The following is a 25,071-nucleotide window of genomic DNA, read 5'->3' as shown; positions in this document are numbered from 1 at the left end:
GCTCCCTCTGCAGTGCTCCTGTACTAACTAGTTACTGTGCCTTTAAGCAGCATCACAAGTTCTTCAGCTGCATCTGCTAGGTTGTACTCGGTTGAATATCTCTGTCTCTCATTGTAGAAGTGTCTGGCGTATATCAGGGGAAACAGGTTAACGAGCAGGTTATATAGGCCCTCTTATAGAATCAAACTGTGGCGCTAGGCTACTGTCTAAGCATCTGAATACTAATAAAAGAATATGCTCTGTGATGGAACCTGCAATCCGTGTCTGGACTCTATACTGGATTAACATCAAACCAGCCTGTTCCTCAGCTCCTGGAATGTTGTAACACATACACTTCAGTACCACTTTCACTGCTCCCTTTACCATTACGGAGCAGCACTTACATTTCGCACATATTTTCTACACTTTGAAATGCCTGGTACAGTGCAGTAAGGCAGCTCCAGCAGGGACAACCTCATACAAGACCACAAATACACGGAGTCGGTTCACAATTATAAAGCTTGTTTGGACATGCAGGTTAGATATTATAGTAGTGAATGCTTTTCAATGTCAGTTAGGAGCAGTATTGCTGAGATCAGAGCCAGCGACAGCTATAACCCTTCTCCTTTATAACTCATGTTCATGTCCATGATGATAATGACTAACTGAAATTTCATCAAAGAAATATCCCTGCGACACAATTTTCATTGGAAATGAAGCCAAATAGAAACTTTCCATTTTAACTATGGAACCCTAATGATTATAATGGGATACTCCATCATTACCAAATTAATCTTCTTCGAAAAGTGTTCCTTGCATGTATCTCTTGCTACCTTCCATCAACTAATCTCTGTAGCAGAAGTTACCACCACTATTGTGAGGAGCAGTAAGAAAGAGACCTTAGTTGATTAGTTATTTTTAGATATTATTTATGATGTAGCTGCCAAGTCCATAGTGGTTATTGCTAACAGCAAGCCTGCTTAAGGCACTGTACTCAGAGCGAACATGTACCACAGTAGATAAAGGGATTTCTCCACACATGGTGAAGAGAGAATAATTTCAAGTGCTATGTTGTTTGCATTTGTTCATTGATTCTAGAAGAGTATTGAGAAGATGGAACCAAAAGAGTGAAAGAGCCACAGACTCACATGTCTGAACACAAGGGGAAAGTCAAAAACAAGGCAGCTATCATTTCTAGTGAAGGCAGCATGTTCTTATTAAATCAATTACACACAGGGGCAGGCTCGCATTATTTCACCCTATTTACCAAATATTATGTCATGAGCATAAGAAAACACCAGCCTGCCGCAGCGTGCTGTATTTATTTATGAAAAGCAATGTTTTACACCCACACATGCTTACTGAAGGAATATTAATTATTTTTGATTAATTAATTTTTTTTAGCTTTTTTAAGTCTCCCATACGTATTCATCCTAAGAGACAAGGCAATCAGTAGGCTCTGTATTCGAGATACACGCTGAACAATGTAGACTTTCTTTGGTTTGTGGCCTTGCTCATTTTTAACTGTCTTCTTAAAGGAAAAGTAACATTAATTTGGAGCTTCTCCAGAGTTTAACAGTTTGCATAATCAATAGCATTTGAACCCCTTTAGCTATGTGACAATGCTCTACACAGACAATATAAATGATAAGATGGGGATCCCTTTTCACTGGCATATACAATAAACTGCTGGAGGTCCTTAAATGAATTGCAAGGGAAGTGCACATTCAAAGCAGGTCGTTGTCGAGTCAGACACCAAGCCTCAGGCGTCATGAAATCATGCTTCCACTTGGTTGAGTCCTCTCTTATGAATTCTTTGTTCACTTAAAGTTTTCTTAATCAAATAAAAACAAAATAATGCCATGCACCTGAACAACAGCAATATTTATAACCCAAATGAAAGTGTGTTCCCTGTAGGGTAATGCTTTCAGAGTGGATTAAGAAAATCATGATTGCATTTGTGTGAATCGCAAGATGGGGTATTTTTTCATTCAGCTCTTGAGTGTGGTATTATAAATAGTTTTCCCATCAACCAGTTACCTTTTATTCTCATTTAGTAACCTAGAAAAAAAAAAGATACAAACTTAATTCAGGTTCACTATACAAGTGTGCTCAACAATAAGATAAAATGATTCTCCTACTGTAGCTTCTGAAATCAATTGCGGAAATCAAGCAATAACCCAGCAAAGTAGGGGTCCTTGGCAGCTGGAGGCGTCAAATGAGACAGTATTACTGCATTGCACGAGGCTGCTCTACTCCATGGCTCTGAATGAAACAGTATTACTGCATTGCACGAGGCTGCTCTACTCCATGGCTCTGAATGAGACAGTATTACTGCACTGCATGAGGCTGCTCTACTCCATGGCTCTGAATGAGACAGTATTACTGCACTGCATGAGGCTGCTCTACTCCATGGCTCTGAATGAGACAGTATTACTGCACTACACGAGGCTGCTCTACTCCTTGGCACTGGAAGTGAGCAGGGATGAGATCATGTGCATCAGTGAAAATAAAAATCTGTCAGTAAAACTCTGGCCTAGCTCCATTCTTTCTAAAACACCATTCAAGATAACATAAATAAGCATATGAGTGAAACACAAATGAAAAGGTGAGACCCCAGGGGACCTGCTATCTTCAGATAAACTTTACACTTGCTGTCCAGCAAGTATGATACATTTCTGACCTAATACACTTGACCAAGGTTACTGTCAATGATAGCGATATTACCCTGTGGCACCCCAACAATCGTAGTGCTAGTAATGTGTCTCCCAACTTTTAAGTGATGACTGGGTTATGCAACATTTATAACCCTAGCATAAATAAATAAATTGCAATCTTTGAGAATTTTACTTCATATTATTTAAAGAAAATGTAATGGTTCATTTCTTATGTGCTATGGGATTATTCAGATAATTAAGAATATTAGAGCAACATTGGAAAATCAATGCTTTATTCACAAATAAAACACATATATGTTGCAACACCAACTGCTGGAGGCTTTGCTGAGGGCCCCCATGGTATTGCAATAACCCTCAGTGGATCCCGTCTGCCAGCAATTTTATACACTATTTAAAATCAGTATCGCAGCAGCTTAATCATGGGAATACCTGGACTTTACTCTTTGGGAGATGTTTTGGACAAGGTTTCAAATCTATATTCCAAGTATGTTCTGTTTACATCTTAATTTTGAAGCTTAGCCTCCTTTATTTGGCTCCAGAAAGCTTGAGAATCACCAGCACAGCCCCAAACAGAAGAAGATAAATTGGTAGTTAATTGAGTGGGAAGTGATTCTTCTGCCATTAATGATGACAGAGGTCTCACCCTCACTTTCCTATTGTGTGTAGCTGGGTTCATTGCATTTGATTCCTTTCTTTTAAGAAACCGTTGATAATTGCTGCATCTAAACACAACAGCATCTATTTGATGAAGGGTTCAGCGAAGGTGACATTTGGAATTTATATATATGATATAAAATATAAGACAGGAAATGTGTTACTGTGTTGCAAAGTGTAGCACACACTGCAGAAGCAATTTGTAAGCAGGCATTTTCTGTGTCTCGTTCCATAAATTCAACTGATCTTTTTTCTTGTTATTTAAACTGAAGGCTTTGATGCTGTCAAGGAATAAGTTGTGACTTATTCTATTTGGTTGTTCATTGCATCTTTTCTTGTTGACGAAGCGGGCTGGGTAATGAGAGGATCACTGCTTCAGCTGACAATCCGTATCCATTTGAAATCTGACCGAATAGTTTCAGGGATCAGAGCCCAGCTCGGCACTGCCACGTGGAATCAGCCGATGCCATTCTGTTGCTGGGGCGCGCTTGTTTTCTTTTGCTATAATGCCTGATCTGGACTCGTGGCTTGGAAAAAGCACTAGCTGAAAGGAACCAAAAGCTATCAGTTATTATTAGAAACAGACAAGTGGAGAACAGCAGGAGTATTTTGAGGGAAAAAAAGCGCACATTAGATTCAATTCAATATATTTCATGCAGTCAGGGTTGTAGTTCCATTATATAATATAACATCTCGGAATATGCAGGGAGTGTGTACACCACTGCAACTGTTTTATAAATCATCACACTAACAGGGTAAATAACTTGTGTACTGATGAAGCTTTCTCAATGCAGGTCTGGCAAATAAACTTGGATTATCACATTTGTTTTACTTCATTGTGTATGCAGCAATGAACATGTATATTTTTGCTGGTTGTACTGTATTGCATTTACGGGATGTAAATGTTATAAATTGGTTGGCCACAGAAGGGCAACAAAAACTTACTTGGTCACAGTCAAACCTTTCCTGGAGTTAAAAAGATTGCACAGTGAGAGAATGTAGTATTCTCTGAATGCAAGAACTGTATTGCTGTGTTGGCCCTGTGAATAGCAGGGAAATGGTGTAAGTAATATTGAATCAGGTGCTTCTGCTTATTAATGTTCTTCTTGGTACATGGTTCCTTTGCTTTAACTGCTCCAAGTGTACATTGCAAGAGGGGTAGCACAATCAATTAAAGGAAAGCTACAAATGCCCTTTAAAATGTTTAGGTTTTTTACCCCTCTCTTACCTATTTATCATGTTCTATTGCTTGCATGCTGAGGTTGTTTCCTATTGTCTGTGTTAATATGCCCTTCATTTTATTTGCTTCCTAATCGTCAGAAGATGTAAGGTGTTAATCTCAGGCTGAAAGATGATTTTTTTTAAAAACATACACAACCACTGTTCAAAAATGAAAAAAGGAAATAGCATTAAAACAAGTCTCTAAAAGCCCAAGGAGATGAAACAACTTTAACTTCAATTGCATGTTTCATTTTTTAAAGAACACAACAGAGTAAATATTTCTGATTATATTGTAGCTTTGCATAGTTGGAGGCTGCTGCTGCTGCTGCTGCTGCATGTACCAGCGATAGCCCAGCAGTTCTGCATAATCAATAGGAAGCTATATGTAACAAGAATAGTAATGTCTACAGAAATACAACTGGGCAGTGTAAGGATTTGTTTATATAACATTTGAAATGAATTATTGAAGGATTGGACTTTTACAAACAAGGATTAACAGTTTATTATGACATTGCTAGTTTAAAACTTTATAAAGTACTTGCAATGTTTTACAAATGTTTTAGCTACAGCTAAAAACATTTTTGTTGCTATGTGTATCCAGTTAATTGTTTTTATAACATATTCACATATTCTTTAGTGCTGTTTTACCTCAAATATGCCATATAGTAAACTCTGTAATAGTATGTCTTCCAGTGTAGATTTTGGATTTAAAATGCAACTTGCTGCACAGCCAAAATGCCTCATTTTCATTTTACACAGATATTAACATGTGGTGGGGATTATTGCAAACTATTTTTCAATCTTTAATTTGAATTTCCATTAGGGTAATTTAATAAAATGCAAAGTGTCTGGGAAAGACACCACCCTTTCCCTGCTATCCGCAGAGCCAACACAGCAATACAGTTCTTGCATCCAGAGAATACTACATTTATTTTATTTTCAGGGCTTCCTGTACTGTGCAATCTTTTCACCACCAGGAAAGGTTTGATTGTGACCAAGTAAGTTTTTGCTGCCCTCCTGTGGCCAACCAATTTATAACATTTACAGACCATAAATGCTATACAGTAACCAGCATTACGGTTTCAAAGATACATGTTCATCACTGCATACACAATTACCTGAAGTAAGATAAATATGATAATCCAAACTTATTTGCCAGACCTGCATTGAGAAAGCTTAATCAGCACACAAGTTACTTACCTTAAAAAGCAGTCATACCTTTAATAAATTAGTGTGATTTATAAAAGTTGCAGTGATGTACACATTCCCTGCATATTCCAGCAATTTCTGCCATTGCATACATTCTAATAAGCTTCATAATGGAACTACGTCACTTGACTAATCTAATGTGCCTTTTTGACTTTCTCCAATTCATTTCAAAATACTCCTGCTGTTCTCCACTTTTCTGTTTTTAATAATAATTGACAGCTTTTGGTTCCTTTCAGCTAGTGCTTTTTCCAAGCCACGAGTCCAGATCAGGCATTATAGCAATAAAAACAAGCGCGCCCCAGCAACAGAATGGCATCGGCTGATTCCACATGGCAGTGCCGAGCTGGGCTCTGATCCCTGAAGCTATTCGGTCAGATTTCAAATGGATACGGATTGTCAGCTGAAGCAGTGATCCTCTCATGACCCAGCCCGCTTGTCCTCATATTAGCAAATCGCTCTGGTTCTTGTTTAAGTGGGACAGCACCTCTGGCAAGTGGAACACAATACTAAAAAAAAATAAAAAAAAAAAACAACAAACAAACAACTGTGTTTATCCCATTTACTAAAGGTTTGCACTGTCACTGTTGCTTCTTGCCCATAACACTTGTCTACTTGTTAGTTTCACCCTATATTTTATGATTGAGAGTTTTTGATGTTCTGACCTGTCCAGACTTACCGTTTTGTTAGGTCTGAATGTGTTTTTTTGGCTTGTGCTGCAATTCTGAGCCATTACCATCATCTTGCCCTGGACACCTCTACAGCACTAGCTTACTTTTACAGCTTGATTCTACTTTAACATTTCTCACAGTGGCTTATGGAAATTGCTTCCTAGAATTAAACATTCTTTACAAATTCCAACATTACAGAGTTTACAGTTCATACAAAAGTTACTATTTACAGAAATCCTGCAAAGAAGTAAATGTCATTCAGAACTTTAAAAATATCAAATGTAAATATTAAATATATATAAAATATATATATTATATATATATATATCCAGATAGATATATATTATATATATATCATCAAGTTATCCATACCTACATAATAACTTTAAACACTAGAAAAATCATAATTCAGCAAGATTCTAAAAAACATCAGGGCTGACCATAGAACACTGGAGGCATAAGGTATGCATTATGCAGTAGGACATTAACTGGAACTGAATTAGTGCAAATGAGATTCATTTTTCAAAAGTAAAGCAGGATTTTTATTATTATCATTAATTAACAAGTGGGCTGGCAAAAACAGATTGTATAGAAGGAATCTTTTTTTCTTTTCTTTTGTTATTAAAAAAAGTCAGATTTACATAGTTGCTCTCAAACCCTTTAAAGAATCGGTCTTACAGAAACAATTACACTTAAAGATTACATTCAATCCAGGCTTTTTTTTTTTTTTTTAGTTTTTGTTTAGCCCCAATCTCCCTTGAATAGCGTAAGCCTACATTCTGCATAAAACAATAGTGATATTACCAGCACTGGTTGCTGTCCAATTACAACATTATCCAGCCACTGGCAGGGTGTAGCCCTGGCCTCTCCAGGCCTCAAGAGGATACTCATTATCAGGCAGCACCTAGACAAAAATAAAGTAAAAGAACCATTCCACACCGTCCTGACACTCTCAGCACACAAGAGACCGACGATGGAAAACAGCTCAAAACAAAGGATTTAGATAGTCAACATAAACACACCTCATTCTGCATCAGTTGTGCAGCTGTGTTGTCTTTTCCGAAAGACCCCCATTTGTTGTTTACACATTTAGCACTCCCTGAAGTATTTGGACACTTTCTTCAAAAACATAAATGCTACAAATGTTGTTGTAAATAAATGGCAATTGGTACAGATCTGTACCAGACTGGGCCAAAGCTTAGTCCGTTACTAAGAGGCTAATAGCTGGCAATACTGGTGTCTTGTCAAAGATCAATCCTTTTGATTCAGCTAAAATGCTGCATTTTCACTGTAACCTGCAATATCCCTATATCTAATACGGAAAGTTTAACATCAATAGTTGCATAATAAAGAAACACTTATAATATAGCCCACCCCGGTTATATGCCAGTAGCTGTTTAAGAAATTGAAAGCACCAAAGACACCACAGCACTAATCTATTGCGTTTTGTTTGTTTTCTGATCACAAACCAGGTTTAATTTAACATCTCTTTATTTTTTAAAATAAATTAGACATTTTAGATTGATCCAACCATTTGTTTTCACATCCGAATCATGCTAAAAGCACACAAATGAGTCTGAAAGGGTCAACGCAGATTTAGTATTACTGTATACCAGAGCACGAAGGTGAGAAGGTCCCTAATATTCTCAGGAACCTGTTTTCAAATGGCATCACAAATACCAGGAAGGTTTGTTCCATTATACCACTTTTTTCTCTCATTTTATATATATATAAAACGTTCCCATGAAAAATAAGCTAATAACTACAAGATACAAGATATGAATGTACTGTATTTAATAACAATGTTATACAGATTTGTAATACTGTGAAGTACTTACACAGGTAGTGTTCCTTTTCACAATACAGGAGTAGTACAAGTTACTTACTGTACGTCATTGAACAGGGAATGGTTACATTGATATATATATATATATATATATATATATATATATATATATATATATATATATATATATATATATATATATATATATATATATAATTTTTTTGTAAATAGGTTATCGATTCAAGGTAACAGTGCCAGACTGATACCAGCAGGGCCTGCTTAAAATAGCGAACCAAACCTTGACAGAACCAATCCAATTGCTTTGGAGCTGATGCACACAGACAGAATGACTTGTTTAAAAAGAAAAATTGCGTGCAAAGACTTTTTCCTTTTTTGTTTTTGTTAAATCGTCTACACACAAACCTTAAAATTCCACAATTAATAGAACCTTTCAAAAACTTGTAAGAAATAAATGATCTGCAGCAGTTTTCGGAGGGGATAAAGGTTTGAACATGATCCTCCAGACAGGGGTATCCTCTTCTAACACGGAATTCTTTATACACTGGATCACAGAGGCTGCAGTCTTCTCCAAACATTTAATGCAGCACCCATACAAGGACAAGAAAAAACTGTTTGAAGAACGGGGGTTAAAACTATTTCTACATTTACAGAAGAGTTTATTTTTCTTTTTAAAAGTTCCTCTACTGTCCAAACTTTGGACCAAAGTCCTTTTTTTTCAGCATAATATTTAAGGGAAGGAAAGTTATTTACAGTGCTGTTGAAATAATGAAACAGGACGTGAGAATCTACCGTAAAGTAAGTTGCACAATACAGAAACCTGTTGCTCCGTCTCATACTACATAAATGTGTATCCACAGGCTAACAGCGCAGCAGTTTCTTCGTTAAGTGGGGATAATCCCGTCGCTTCTCAGACCTCTCTTCAACTCTAGATCCTCAAGCTTTTTCCACAGTTCTTCCCGTTCTTTCTCCTTTTTCTTCTCTCTGTGGAAGTGGAAAAAAAGTCTCTTACTGATCTGTACAACCCTTCCTATGACAGACCTACAATATATGTAAAAGCTGAACTACCGTTCGGAAAACTAAAAAAAAAATCTTAAGTCAGGAATGGCTGACTGTTCATGACGGAGAGATGGTGGCAAAACTGGAATGCATCCACATGGGGGAAAAAATAAAAAAATAAAACAATAACAATACTAAATCATCAGTGAGTTAAGCTTGGCTGGAATCATATGGCCCCTAGGAGTTTGGTTTATTGTTGGTGGGGTACACCATTACATTACAATTCATTCATTCATTCAACACTTCACACAGCCTTTCATTTGGTTTGAAAATAAAAAGCAGCTCTTCAGAAATGATGCAATGGAAATTAACGAGAAAATCTGTACATGCCCACAAAATAAATCTCCTGTCTCCTAATCTCACTCGACACATCATCATACAGCAGTCTCCTAATCTCACTCTGCACTCGACACATCATCATACAGCAGTCTCCTAATCTCACTCTGCACTCGACACATCATCATACAACAGACTCCTAATCTCACTCTGCACTCAACACATCATCATACAACAGACTCCTAATCTCACTCTGCACTCAACACATCATCATACAACAGACTCCTAATCTCACTCTGCACTCAACACATCATCATACAACAGACTCCTAATCTCACTCTGCACTCAACACATCATCATACAGCAGACTCCTAATCTCACTCTGCACTCAACACATCATCATACAACAGACTCCTAATCTCACTCTGCACTCAACACATCATCATACAGCAGACTCCTAATCTCACTCTGCACTCGACACATCATCATACAACAGACTCCTAATCTCACTCTGCACTCAACACATCATCATACAGCAGTCTCCTAATCTCGCTCTGCACTCGACACATCATCACACAGCAGTCACTAACAATGGGCTCAAGACTTTTTTTTTTTTTTTTTTTTTTTTTTTAAACTTACCGCTGACGATCAGACTTGTAGGTGGCTGTCAGATCATCAAACAGGGTACTGTTCATTTCCATAAATGACTTCAGTACATTGTAGACTAATGCAACTATTGCCCTGAAAAAATGTATATGTAAAAGAACGTAAGTTTATACAATATGCAAGGGATTTCCAAAATCAAATCTGGGATCATCACAGAACGGAGCGCCAGAGCATTAGATTGGCAGTCATACTTACGGATTCCAGTGCTCTTTGGAGATCCTATAAAGGCTAGCGAACATTATGGGCAGGATGACGTTCGAGTTCTCCTCTATCAAACTCATGATATATTCATTGTTCCAGTAATACAGTGCCCTTTCAGCAACCTACATTAAAAAAAAAACAGTTTTGATATATCTCCCCCCCCCCAAAAAGAGCCGTCTACTGATTTATGGGGATGAAATAACTGTAACTAGTTATGTGCAGCTATGCATAAATAAACCGCCGACCTGGAAATGCGGGCTGGACACACATCTGGAGATCTGTTTGAACAGTGGTTCTTGAATTTTTACAAATTGGGATGGTTCGATCACATCCAAGATCTCCTCTAGCTCTCCAAGATACATGACCTGTGAAAAGACGCAGGAGTGGTGCCATGAGAACAGCGATAACCTGAATCACACACCACAAGGGGCCTTACTGAAAGCTAACCCCAGGTTAACCAATCACATGAATCCCCAGAGTTGTATACAGAAGCACATTACAGAATGTTTTGAGTGGAGGTTTCTTTCCTGCGGCGCACCAGTCTGCCATGGAGGGCATTTACTTCACTTAGCCATGCAGTGTTAACATTACAAACCAAATGCTTTGTGGTTGGCTTTACCCAATATGGACTTGCAGAGCAACTCTGCTGAAGGGGAGTGATGGGTACCACCAGCAACGAAAGGCCAGAGCTGTTTGTCATTACACCAATGGTGCCTTGAAGCAGTTTCTGTACTGCACTAGCACTGACAGACAACGCTGCATTGCAGAGCAAACTTGACATTTAGAGGAGAGCAATGTCAAATACCTGCTTTAGTTCCAAAACAGCACCTAACATAAACTCATTCATTATTTTACATTAGCTCAGACTACATCGACATTTTTTTTAATGCCATTTTAACATCTGTTAGGATCCTTCTGAGACCATGTGCTAAGAACAATATTTGTTTTGAAATGTGAAGCAAGAGGTTAAACATCTGAACACTACTGTATCAATGGAAAATAATCATGCCAACAGGGATTTTTATAACAAACCCTGACCATGGATACAAAACTAAATATTACCTCTTTTTGACTGCAGGTTTTTGGCCAGAATTTTAGTAAGCCTCTGATAACCTAAACAAACAAACAAACAAACAAACATGATAGGTCATCGGGTAACTTCATATACAAATAATTTACAATCAGAGAAAAAAAAAAGAAAAAAGGAGATAAAAAATACTTACTGGTTCCGTTAATGCTGGATCTTTCTCTAGAAACTGTACAATGCAATATGCTAACTGAAAAACAAAATAATGACAAACTTTACCAGTATGGAATTGAATATTAACAGGGAAGTTTATGCGAGGTATGTACTGGTAACTTTAAAAATATTAACATAGTATCCTTGAGGAGTGCACATTATTTCCATTTCAAAATAAATTCATAGCTGTCCTGTTAACAGAGGCAGACATTAACACTTCCTCAATTAACACAAAACATTAGTGTTATTTGCTGAACAGTGTAATGCAATCTATAGAACAGCAGACAAAAAAATAAATAAATAAATAAATCACATAAAGCCTACTGGTCTTTTTAACTAAGCATTACTGGGAATGCACATAAAAAGTACATCAAATGAAGTGCAGTTGCTTAATTAAGCTACAGGCAATCCTGAGAACGTGCCGCACCTGTGCGTGAAAGAGTGATAAACTCCTAACAGTGTGCAGGGGGATCAGGACTTTCACCAGGAACTGTTTGTGCTCAGCCTTCAGAGGCAAAGCAAAGCCATTGATTATGCTGAAGAAATAAGGAAAAAAAAAAAAAAAAAAAAAAAAAACTTTTACATTACAAAGTGTTCAGTTACAGTAAGAATACATACAACATGCAGATTATTGATATGTTCTACAGATTTGTAAGAATAATAACTCACTTTTCATATTAAAGTTGTTACCATTTAAAAAAAAGAGCATGCCACAAATGTGTCTGCTAGTTATTGTTAGAGGAAAAGCCAACACTGGGTGGCGCCACCTTCCAAATGCATGCTTCTTCAAAAGAGAACAAGCACTGGGTTTTAACTTGTTGCAGACTACAATAAATAGCAGCTGCAAAGGAAACTCAACCATATATCAAGTATGCCTCTAAAAAGTCCTGCTTATGAGAAAGAAAGCATGGATTTTGTTCTGCCTATTTAAAGTTATTTTACATGAACCAATATGAATAACTGAATATAGCTATGTCTATATACTGACTTCTGACAGCTCTTAATATATAGCAGATTTATACAGACCACGACACCCATAGTAAGCCAAGGAGGTTTACTAATTGCTAAACTTGCATTTCAGGAAAACAACAAAACCAAGTCATCAGTGACAAGCACAGCACATACCTTCCCAGTATCTCCAGAAGCTCTGCTACCCCGTTGAAGTGCTCGGTTTCATAAACAAAACTAACCAACAGGGAAACCAGGAAAAAAAAAAAAGCAACGATTTTAATTAATTGGTTTCATTTCAAAAACAACATATTTAAATTAAAACGCTTCAAATGAAATTTTTGCTTACCGTAGAAAAATATTATTGATCTGTTTTCGTATAAAAGCTCTAAGACCAAGAAACTTTCCGTAAATTCTGTGCAAGACTGTCTTCAGGTAGTCTCGTTCCCGTGGGTCCTCGCTGTCGAACAGTTCCAAAAGCTACAGACAAAACAAGCAAAGCAAATACAATAACCAGTCTGAAAACAGAATAAGGCAAGATGAATGCAAGGTTTTAGTGCAGGCTTTTTTACTCAATACATTTGTTCAGCCTGGGGTTGGAACTGCAGCCTACATTGATGCACACTGGGTTAATACACTAGCTTTTTAACTGGGTCTCTGGTTTGAATCCAGTTTATGCTACCTCTAAAGAGCCTAGAATGAAATTGGAAGCAATCGTGGAGGCTGCTGCGCCTTAATATTTATATCACAAACAGGAGGCTGCTGGAAGGAATCAAGTGTAAACTGACAAGACATCCAAGGTAAATGATGCTTCTTCAGACCTACAAGCCCTCCTAGCAAATGCTTCACAAAGAAATAATAAACATATTCCTTGGCAAGAAGGAGAAGGGAAAATTGAATTTGAGATGCATCTGCTCTGGTTAAGTCTGTGCAGAATTAAAAACCAGCAGCACTACCTGGCACAGCTCTTACAATGTGGAGTCTTTAGGGGGATTCCACAATGGGACAAGGGATCAAACAGCTAATATTCGTATTAAAAGTATTGTTTTAAAGTGCCTTTCAGAGATGCACCAATTAACATGTTTCTGACACTAAATAAAAACAATGCAGTTTCCTGTTTATATGTCTATGATGGCAATGTAATTAACTCCATTAAAATGGTAACTGGAGAACGTACCTGGTTTGCATAAAACACAAATCCCAATCCAGGCAGACACAGTTTTAAACAAGTTCCCTGTGCTACTGTTCTGCATGTGTGCCAGACAATATATACCATTAGTGACACACTGTAGAGAGCCAAGGCACCTTGCCCAATACACTATTCCTTATGCAACAAACTGGAAATGACTCATTTGAATGGCTTTCATCATTTCTCAATTTCCCTGATAAAAGTTTAGCAGGGCAGTGAACAATAACTGTAAAATAAAATTCTCACCTGTAGTACAAATTTCTGGTCTATATATTTTTTGGCAATGCTGGGCTGGAATTCTTGACTCTCCAAAAATCGTATGAAAAATTCATATACAAGCTGCAGAAAAAATACAAAAAAAGGTGGTGTGTTAGTAAAATTGTGATTCTCTTGAAATGAAGGCACTGTAAAAGGCGTACATGGTTGTGGAATATATTTTGTATTTATGTAATGATTTGATGAATGCTTTTACTCTGTAGGATTCCTGGAAAACTGCAGCAGATATTGCACACCCCCTCAAGGTCATAAAAAAAAAAAAAATACTTTAAGAGGTTATCAACACCCAATTATAAGCAGTAGTTAACAAAAGGTGGGAGAAAAGGGTTGTACAAAAGAATGTAGACTGAACGAATAAGCCATGAAAAGAACATTTAATGTAGGCAAAGTGTGTGTGTGTGTGTGTGACTGAAGTCAGGACCTTTATTTCCTGGTAATAGAATTGGTCACACGCCTACCTGTAAATGTGGCCAAGAGGCTTCCAGAGTTGGCTCATCCTCTTCTGGATCAAATTCATTACTGTCGCTGGGAGGGAGGGTCCTGAATATATTGTAAGAAACCTGAGAACATAAAAGGATGTTTTTCAGAACCCTGCCTCAAGCCCATTTAATCATTTAATGAATATGACCATGTCTCCAGAGATGCAATGTTCTAAATTAATAAAAACTAACCTCCAATCACAGTTAAGTTTATTTCCTCAGTTAAGTGAGGACCTTTTGTCTGTAAACTGAAGATCCATATGTGGAACCCTGCAGGAAGCTGGTCTTAAAAGTAGAAGAGACACTGAAAACGGCTTTCTAAATTTAGCACTAATGAGTGATGCTACTGTAGTTATGGATGGTCTTAAAGTAATCTGGTCACCTAAATCCTGTTTTAACATACTGGGGACATGTGAAAAATTAATTATCAGCGGTGGCCAACAAATACAATACAGTTTCTAAACTATCAAACAAGCAGATTTATCATGACAATTCTGAAACGGTGCTGCATATCACGTGTGGTGATGGGGAGTGCAGTGCAACACAGCCTTACCGTTCTTACTACTTCGGGGTACGCCTGTTCTGTCAAGTAACCCCTGCTGACCGTGACGTAGTCCACAAGCTCATTCAGGGTGGAGCGTTTGTACTCTTTCATCTTGAGATCTGATAAAGTATCCATGAAGTCAAAGATGAAGCTGCACTGCTGGAGTTTCTTCAGGAACAGCTCTGGCTGCTCTGCTGCTGGAACGTCTGCATGAAAAAAAATGAATAAAGGAAAGTGAGCCGACGCATTTAAAAGATGGAGCAATGATGAGACATCGACCATCAACGAACAGGGAGCGGACTGATTCCGCATTATAATTCTATATTGTAAACCTTGTAAAAAATAAATAAAATAAATAAATAAATAAGTTCTACAGTATTTGTTTTATATTTCTATTAAATTCAGCCATTTGTTGTTTCTCGACAGTTGAACATATATATGTTAAAGCTATATCATCCACAGTTTTAAATATATCTGCAAAAGAAAGCTTGTTTCTGTGAGAAAAAACAAACAGATATGATCTAATTCATGCATTCCATAGGTTGACTTAGTCCTGCCTGATAATGAAGTGGATGGATATGATTATCTTTACTGTACAAGACTCTCTGGCAGTATCTACACATCACAGCTCTGTCTAGCACCAGCTGGAGTTCCTTAGATTATAGTATGTAAATTTGTGCATTACTTTCTACATACAACCAAGCTGAATTACACAGATACAATAAACATTCATTTAAGCTTCTGTTAACTTAGGGGAAAAAAAACACACACACAATTATTTCCTCACACACAGTATGCATACTCTATGCATTTCTTGCCTTCTCAAATTCACTTCACACACTGCATCTATAATCAAAATGTCACAGAAAGACAGCTACATTAAAGTTAAAGTTAGTACTTAGATTCATGTTCATATTTTCTTTCCAGAGGAGATAATATGCATGTGCATAGTGCATGCTTGCATGGAATTTATATTATCAGGTATACTCTCTACAATGGTTTGAGAAAAAGTAATGACTATACTCCAGCTGGTACGGTACCTCGTAGAATTAAAAGCTACTCGCCTAACCAGTTATTTAAAGAGAGACAGATAAAAATACCTGGATTAGTGCATGTGAACTTCTTACCCAAAGCACCATCACCAAAATGCTACTGCAACATTTATGCTCACCATAAATACCAGTAGTTTCACTGAACCTTAAAGATTTTACTTGAACATACAAGTGACAACTTTCTGGATAAATGACACTTGAGACTTTAGAAAAAGAAAGACCAGGCACAGAAAACAAGATTGCAGGGTGTTTGCCAGGCTGCTTCCAGTGTTTAGTTTCAAAATGCTAATATATATATATATATATATATATATATATATATATATATATATATATATATATATATATATATATATATATATATATATATACACACACACACACACACACACACACACACACACACACACACACACACACACACCTTTGTCCTCCACCTAGGACTAGTAGTCATGACCGTTTCCTCAAATCAGATTAATTAGAAAAAGGTTTTTACTGTGAGAAATACAGCAATGAGAAACCTGTGCTCAAAACAGCACCGGTCTGCATAAAAATCTGACCCTATGTTGATACTTCAAGAACAAAATGAAGATACAATACCAGGTTAAATAATGAATGTGTTCTTCACAGTGAACATTTCCAATTGGACTTCCTGAGTTCAGTGGAGTATGAACTCATTGTAGCCATGGCTTGCAGATCACATGGAAACTGCTGTGTAAGAAGCTTTGGAAAATCCTGTACATAGCAGACCTTCTTTAAAAAGCAAGTTTAACTTGGTAAACTGTCTTGTAAAAGGATACCTGCAAAGAAATGCAGAGTGGATCAAGTTTCCCCTTGGATATTAGCTGTCCATATGAAAGAGAAGCTTGAACCGTGCACAGTATGAGCACACATATCACCCTATGGCTGCATTCTCATTCACAGCAAACTCTCTTCCATTTTCATTCAAATTGCTTGTCTCATTTCAGGTTTTGCAATCTTATAAACAGTTTACCCACACAAGCATTGTGATCTCAATCCAGTTCAAGACAGTCACAACAAGAGCAGAACACCAGCTACAGCAGAGGGAACTTCACTTGAAGTGTGACGCATTCATCTTATCTCTACAGTTGTTAGGGAGAGCAACATGCAATTTTATGTCACTGTTGTAAGTGTGCCCATTTTGTGCTTACTGTAGCTGGTATTTTTAATAAAAGGTTTTATACATCTGCTTTCACTGATGAGAATCAGAAAATAGCTTTTTATTGAAACACACACAAAATATCTATGTGAAAATTATTTTATATGGTCTTTTTAAAATTAATATTAAAAGCCAATATGTTTAAAAGGGTTACAATCAAATTCAAACAAAAATCTAATTACAACAAATGTTAGTTTGGTCATGTTAAAAATCAACACAAATATTGCATGGCGAGGATGGCTATCATTGGTGCAACTCCAAATATAAATTCACATTGTTTCATTTAGCTTATAGGTATACACATGTTCTGCTTGCACATTACTGTTTCAAGATTATTCTGTGTCACGGTAAGCAAAGATCTAAAGCCAAAATGTGTCCAACGGCTGTTACAGTGTGTGGTGTACAGTAACGTTGCATGAAACATCCTGGTGGCCCAGGATAACATATTGATATTACTGGATTTATTAAGCCATTTTACTCGGCTATTTTATATGAAGCGTTAAAGGGCCACCAGAGTTAAGTGAAAAGGAAATAGTGTCTATCCTAATGATAGAAATGACCTACATTACTGGCCATCTGTTTGCAAAGGCCACTGTGTCCCCAGAGCGGATGTTACTGACCACATTGATGTATTTGTTCATTATCATTTTTATAATGCAATTAAAGCGGTTTACAAACTAAAACTGATTAGCAACATATTAATTAGGTAGGGCATCACTGTTCGTATTCAGAAGTACCAGTAATTGTTTTGGCAGCAAGTGAAAAATCATGCTTATTTCTTCATAAAGAGACTACTGATTGAATAAATGACTAGCACCTAATACTCTTCTACCATTTCTAAACTGATTTTATACAGACAGTTATGCAGTTTTGCTAGCCTGGTATCCAATATTTTCACTGGTTAATGTTGTACCGGAGTGGGTTTGATGTACAGTAGACCTACAAAACAGCCTATAAAAAAGACACAGTCAATTGTCAAAAAAAGTCAGATACACAGACCTAATTCACTCTTGGTTATTTAATACCTGCACAGCCCAGAGAAAAACCTGCACTGTAGTGGTGAGAATAACGTTACAAACTTGAATAATGCTGTGTGGTAATACAGTGCTTAAACAGCATCTCTAGCAGATGAAGCCTAGAGTTCTACTTCCAACAACATTAAAAGAAATTCTACTGTAACGCAAGGATTAAATAAGCTGTTGGTTAGATACAAACTGAAAACACTGGGTTTAATAAGAACTGATAAGTGATACAAAAAAGTACAAATAAAAGGAGTGATAACTAACATGAACAATCATAAAATAAAAAAAACTGAATGTAAGATAGACACATTTTTTCAAATACACAGCTATTTTACCTATCAGGAAAAATAAAACACAGATCTCTGCTGCCTGCTGGTAGAAACCACGATCGCAGTGAAAACGGACCTACATCCTAAGAAGAGACTAGTTAACAGGAAGCAGAAACGTCATTCTACAGTATATTATCTGTGTGTATCTAAAATTCAAAAGACCTAAAGTTACAGTAGAAAAATAAAAAGCAACCAGTGATCATGTTCCAAGTGGCATTATGCTGTCAGAAAACCGATTTTCAAAATGAGTTTAACTCTTATTAAAGAGGTGTGGCTTGGATGGATGACTTGATCATTACAATAGAGAATTCAGGTTTAGAAATGTATTTACATCTTGGAGAAGCATTTAAAAATTCCAACCATCTACCTGTACCTACCAGCAAAACAGGCACTGGCCTGTTGCGGTTTCTCAGGCCTCCCACCTGAATCTAAAGGCACTTTAATGAGTGAACGGCTAGGACTGGACAGCAAGTGGAGTTGCCCTTGAAAAGCCAATGAATTGCATTCAAATTTATTTACAGTGCTCAAGCTGAAAATAAAAATAGGACAGTGAGATTCGGGAGTGCGACTGTGGGACTGCATTAAGGAAATCAAAAAAGGCGCTCTTAATCCATACAGGCACCACAGCCATGACTCAACAAGAACAAGAGCAGCCCTATTTTTACCATGTACTGAAGTCTGTCTGATTATGTAGTGAAACTAAGCAAAGTAAAATCATGTTACCGACACAGTTCAAATCCAGGCACAGGAAACATTTAAAACTGAAAGGACTACAGAAGACGATGGCTACTGATCTATATACAGAGCATACTATGGTGTTGCCGCATCGTACACAGTCTTAGACCCCGCTTACAACAGCAACACATCTGTCATTAACTATCAGAGTCAATGCAGAGCATTACATACAAGGTGAATGAAAACAGAATTTGTAACAGGAAGGTATCTCCTAGTAATGCAATATTCCGTTCAGAGAAGGAAAGACTGATGTGTCAAAACACAACAGTAAGACGGTATAAAGTGAAACCCATTACAAACTGCGAGCGGCAGAGACCAACATAAAAACCTACCTTAATGTCATGCTTGCCTTATGATTTCAATGTGGCAACAAGACTTTGAACTCAAAGTTTAGATAACTGATTATGAAGACATGATGCTCAAATTATTCCAGAAATAAGGAATTTGTTCTGATACTGTAGCACCACCATTCAATAGCATTTAAATGATCCGAATGCATCAAACGCAGGTGCAGAGGTACTGATAAAGCAGCGAAAGCAAATACAGCAAGACCAGACCAGTGGAATTTACAATGCTGCAACAAATAAACCAAAACATCAGCATGCAAGTTAGAGAGGATGTGATGTTACTGGTAGGTATACCGAAAAATAATGCAGGTTCAAAACAAAGAGTAGACGACTGTAGATTAAAATATTTGAAAAGCAGGTTACCTTTAAGCAGAGGCAGAGGTGTTAACTCTATAGCTTTGCCCTGAGATCTGAACTGTGAAGAGCTCTGAGACCTCTTCTGTTTGGCCTTTCTGACGGACTTCCGAGAAAATCCGTCTACTTTGTCCACTGATGGAGGAGTTGTGGCTGCCGAGGACATATCCCTACTGGGTGGGAAAAAAAGAGGAGTTATGAGAAATTCAATTTTTTATTAATATTGTTTGTTTATTTAACAGATGCCTTTTATCCAGGGTGACTTACAGAGACTAACCTTACTGCATTAGTGTGAGCATTTAGCAGGGTTAGGCTGTGGTTTTGAATATATGATATATGCAAAACTCCTGCAAATTCAAGGGCCATTAGTTCAATGACAAAAACGAGAGGTGCTTTATTTTGTTATTTATCACAATGTAAATGACAGCAACACTGAAAATAAAAACAGCTAATATACAGCACACACAAAACCAAAGTTGCGCTAAGGGATCGCAAATGTACTTTTCAACTTCCGAAAAGCAACTCACATTCATAATAGCACATTTTAAATACTTTATTCACGTCAGTAACACACTATTACCCAGTTTCCTACTACAATTTCCTTCTTTAAGATAGTAACTCTTTCAGCACTACAGTAAGCAGTTATAGTTTCAGGGTTTTATAAGAAAATTGAATCGATATACATATTAGAGCTTTACTAGTCTGCTATTTAAGGTGGAGTCATTCTTCCAATATGCTTCTTCCTGTACTAGGCTACTAGAGCCATATGCATTTGAGTGGAGTTATCTTTCCCAGATCTGTATAAAGCTCTGCAGGGTTGATAGTTAAGCACACATCTATTAAGGAAATGGGATTACACAAACACAACCCACTGTATCCATTAGCACCAACAGATGGAGAGTCCTGGAGTTGCTACATCAGCAAATACATATTGTCCCATTGGCATACAAAAATCAAGTACAGTGTATCAGTTTCAAACTAACATTATAAATCACACATGAGGTTTAACAGTAACATTACAAAGACAGAGAGAGAGAGCTCATGTACATGCAGTGCGATTCACAACTTGTGTAGCTTGAAATAAGTCACAGGCATACACACTTGTAAATTATTTCTGCAGCTATGCTTGAACATGTGCTGCCACTCTAGTGAGAAGTTAAACTCTACAAGTCACTTTTGTGGAACTTCACTTGCAATTAAACAATGAAAACAATACATCACAAATACAGTTATTGCAATGAAATGTGTGCTAAATGAAGTTAAAGCTGTAGTAATGTTAACTTTTATCCTGAATACTGCATAGATTATTCACAGATAAATATCCACCCAAGCATGGACATGCACAGATTATTCACAGATAAATATCTACCCAAGCATGGACATGCAGCCTGTGCAAATGTGAAGATCACACTAAAGTATACACGTGAGCTACAAATTACAAGTGCAGTACTGAACATGACTACAGTATGACATTTTGCAAACAGAAATCTGTACAGTAAATCGAATTTAAAAGTAACTAGCAGCTCAGTCTGAATGCAAACCATGCAACATAATTCTTGTATTGCAACAATTTGATAAACGTTCTCAGCCATTACTAAGCGAGAAGAGGCGTGTGCTAAGGCAGCACGCTGAAATAGGCCACACACATCTTGTACATAAGTCTTCAAAAAGTTATAAAGCCGGGGTGACGTTTGTACAAATTTCTGACACAGGAGAGGCGCTACCTTAATGCATCAAGGCAAGCTTCTTAAATTCCTTAAAGGTGTGAAAGACTGCCAATGAAATTTGATACAGTCTATCGCATAGCTAAATGGCTGGCCTACTGATGATGAACTGACATGCAGGATGTAATGGACCTTTTTAAAAAAAAGAAAAAAGAAAAAGAAATACAGAAACAAAACAAGCAGTAAGTTAGTAACCCATCGTTTAAAAGTTTCAAATGGATGCCTGCGTGCGTCTGCAGTACATCACCGGTACAAATGCAACCCGATAACTGTAATGCTGTCGATACGATACGGAGGCAAGCAATCTGTTCAAAAAGATAAAACAATGTTTATGCCTCAAATTATTTCTAACAACTTTCTGTTTTTGCTACAGCCGGCTGCACTTGGTATACAACCCCCCCTCGTCTCATTAATTTGTTGCATTTTTCACCAACTTTTCGTTCTTTGCCAACTACTAAAGATTCGATTAAAGAATAGTCTATTTAGTGTATGTTTCTCAACATTGAAGCATGAATAAAACGGCTTACTGCTGTGACGTAGGCCTTCAGCACAGTAACCCAAGTGAACAGTTTGTATTAACTACTACACTAGTACAGTTGTATTTGTGTAACACAGCAAGTTAAACCACATTTAACAATTCTGCATATAAAATGCAACATTTGCCTATTGATGTTTTGATTATGTTTCTTGCTTATTTTAACACATAAGGTAAACATATAAGGTAAAGATATATATATATATATATATATATATATATATATATATATATATATATATATATATAAGAACCTATATATTTAATTAAATGGGCATCATATTAGCACGGCTCTAGACGTAATGAAGCGTAATTCACTTTACCTTGATCCTCTTGTGTCTATGAAGAGAGATGATGAGCAGTAATGATCCCGGTTAACTCTATCAACACTTGGGTGTTTTTAGTCCTGTACAATATGCCTCTCCCAACAGCAGCAGCAGCAGGAAAGCAATCTTGGCCTTTCCAGAAAGCCAAACCCAGGAGCACCTCTTTTTACCTTCTAACGAAATAATCCTCCGAGTCCCATTAATAACGAAATATATAAACACGAATCTAAATTAACCACATTCCCTGATGAATGACAGAATTTACTGCTCGCAGGCCACCTCTGTATATTTCTCTTTCCACTCTATGTGAATTGGGGCAATTTCCCTTCACCCTATTGTCAATATTACTGGGCTGAGTCCATGGCACACATAACACAGACACACTCTAGCCTGCTGCCGGGGTCTGGCCTTGGTACGACAGCCATTGGGCGGTTTGAAAGAAAGACGAGAGGGGTTGGTTGATTCAAGGCGTCCATCAATTGACCCTCCCAGAGAGATGAATAAATACGTTGGGTTGGAGCGAAAGCGACTAGGAAGGAGATTGGGTAGGAGGCGAAGCTGGAAAAGTACCCGTATGGACTGAGGACGAACCCGCTGCTGGTTGCTGGCTTGGCCGTCTCGGTCCGGGCCCTACTAGTGTCGCCAAATAACCTGCAGCGTGAAAGGTGCAGGAGTTTACATTGTAGCTTCAGGCAGGAAACAGTTCATTCAGGATTAGAGTTCTTATAAGAGGAACGCTTTAAAAAACAAACAAACAACGAAAGCACATGACCTTCTTGTGCACAATGGGTTAATTGGAGCATCATAAAACGCGTTTTTTATTTTGGTTATTTTTTTTTTTATTATTATTTTAAGTTTTCTCTGTGAAGCAGTTCTCCGTCGTCACTGCAATGGCTTGGCCAGCGGAAACCGCTTTATAGAAAAGATGCCACTGGACACAGATTCCTTCTGAGTACAACACGTCCCAAAGCATTAGCAGTAGATACAAAGTTTATAGGTGGGAAAATGTACCTGTATTGACGACTGTGCTGCCAACATCATTGTGTGTGTGTGTGTTGTGAATCGGTTTTCCTTTTTATTATTTATACTTTGCTGTGTCTGTTACAGATTTTATGTTATGTCCCGATGAAATTGGCATTAAACTTACAATCAGAAAGGGTTGCAGTACATTGCTTAGTTTTAAATATGATCCCTATTCAAAATATTACAACATTTTTTCATGATGTAATTCTACTCAGTTACCAAACATCTGCTACAACTAAAACGTGGACCTCAATCTAAACATTCACATGCTACCTAGACATACAAAACAACTCGCCGTGATTCAATAGCTATAATTTAGGGGATGAGAAAGTGTAAATTACTTGTTTTACCTAAAAACAAGAGGTAGAGAAACAAACTAAGGGCAAAATCCTTGTTGTGGGATTACAGGTGGATGATTTACTTCGGCAACGGGACAGTATTTTATTGTTTGCAACTTTTTTTTTTTCTTCAAGAATCTTAATATTATCAACTAGCAAGAAACAACTGTGATGCATCTATGATTAATTCAATTTGCATTTTGAGTTTCTTCATACAGACAAGACAAACAGGGACCATTCATTTAAACCCTGTCCCCCACTACATTTTCATGGTATTTATCCAGCGTGTGTGTGTGTGTGTGTGTGTGTGTGTGTGTGTGTGTGTGTGTGTATATATATATATATATATATATATATATATATATATATATATATATATATATATATATATATATATATATATATATAAATGTGTCTGTGATGTTAAGTATTTGTTTTAGTTTTGCTTTTTAGTACTGAACCTTCTTGCTGTTATACTGTATGCAGATCAGATTTGGAACCCTGCTTTCAGACTAAATAGTTTTTGTATTGATGAACACCTTATATTTTCAGGAAATTACAGCAAACTTACATTTCTTTTTTTAAAAATTCAAAGCAAAGCTGTTTTGTAGTGACTTTGCCAGTCACAATTCACCATCAAACCTCGTTTGCACAGTAGCTGTGGACATTATCATCTGGAATTTAGAATATGAAGTTAACAGTGGGAGTGCCATTGCTGCACATCCCTTCTTGTAGTATGTATGGAAGGTATCATTGGCAATTAATCCATGTTTTTGACATGAATGACTAAACAGTGAATGTCAACAGTTGCGGCACTCTTACTGTTCATTTTGAGTTCTGTAAAAGGGTTGATTGTTTCCAAACTCTAAAGTTGTGGTTAACTGGGGGAGTCTACTGTGGAATGACAGCCCTTCATAGCCTTGCCCTGTGATGCTATTATTTTGCAGTGTGTATTATGCTTGTGACAAAGGGGATTGTTGTTTGGTCTTGTGAAATCTGCTCTTCTTTGGTATTT

The 25,071-nt window shown here is 37.2% G+C and overlaps 1 protein-coding gene across 1 annotated transcript; it reads right to left on the bottom strand.

Annotated features, from left to right (window-relative positions):
• Positions 1-8,417: 8,417 nt before the first annotated feature.
• Positions 8,418-23,075, bottom strand: LOC121324682 (serine/threonine-protein phosphatase 2A 56 kDa regulatory subunit epsilon isoform). Its single transcript, XM_041266796.1, has 14 exons — positions 22,693-23,075; positions 20,120-20,283; positions 15,101-15,297; positions 14,527-14,628; positions 14,039-14,131; positions 12,953-13,083; positions 12,781-12,840; positions 12,083-12,191; positions 11,639-11,692; positions 11,478-11,528; positions 10,661-10,780; positions 10,410-10,537; positions 10,188-10,289; positions 8,418-9,197 (listed from the first exon to the last, which is right to left on the bottom strand). Exons 2-14 carry the CDS (start codon positions 20,274-20,276, stop codon positions 9,098-9,100), a joined length of 1,404 nt encoding a protein of 467 aa, XP_041122730.1. The 5' UTR covers positions 20,277-20,283; positions 22,693-23,075; the 3' UTR covers positions 8,418-9,097.
• Positions 23,076-25,071: the final 1,996 nt, after the last annotated feature.

This window comes from Polyodon spathula, chromosome 12, assembly GCF_017654505.1.
Source record: "Polyodon spathula isolate WHYD16114869_AA chromosome 12, ASM1765450v1, whole genome shotgun sequence".
In the NCBI taxonomy this organism is placed as follows: domain Eukaryota; kingdom Metazoa; phylum Chordata; class Actinopteri; order Acipenseriformes; family Polyodontidae; genus Polyodon; species Polyodon spathula.
Note: the sequence above shows the minus strand (reverse complement) of the source record. Positions and strands in the feature narration are given on the sequence as shown.

Bases quoted from the DNA above. Each gene is read 5' to 3' on its own strand.
- LOC121324682 (XM_041266796.1), bottom strand. From the start codon at position 20,276: ATGTCCTCGGCAGCCACAACTCCTCCATCAGTGGACAAAGTAGACGGA. The intron at 15,298-20,119 runs GTAACCTGCTTT...TTTTTCATGCAG, and splicing joins ACCTCTGCCTCTGCTTAAAG to ACGTTCCAGCAGCAGAGCAG. The intron at 14,132-14,526 runs GTAGGCGTGTGA...TTTTTTCTGCAG, and splicing joins CCTCTTGGCCACATTTACAG to CTTGTATATGAATTTTTCAT.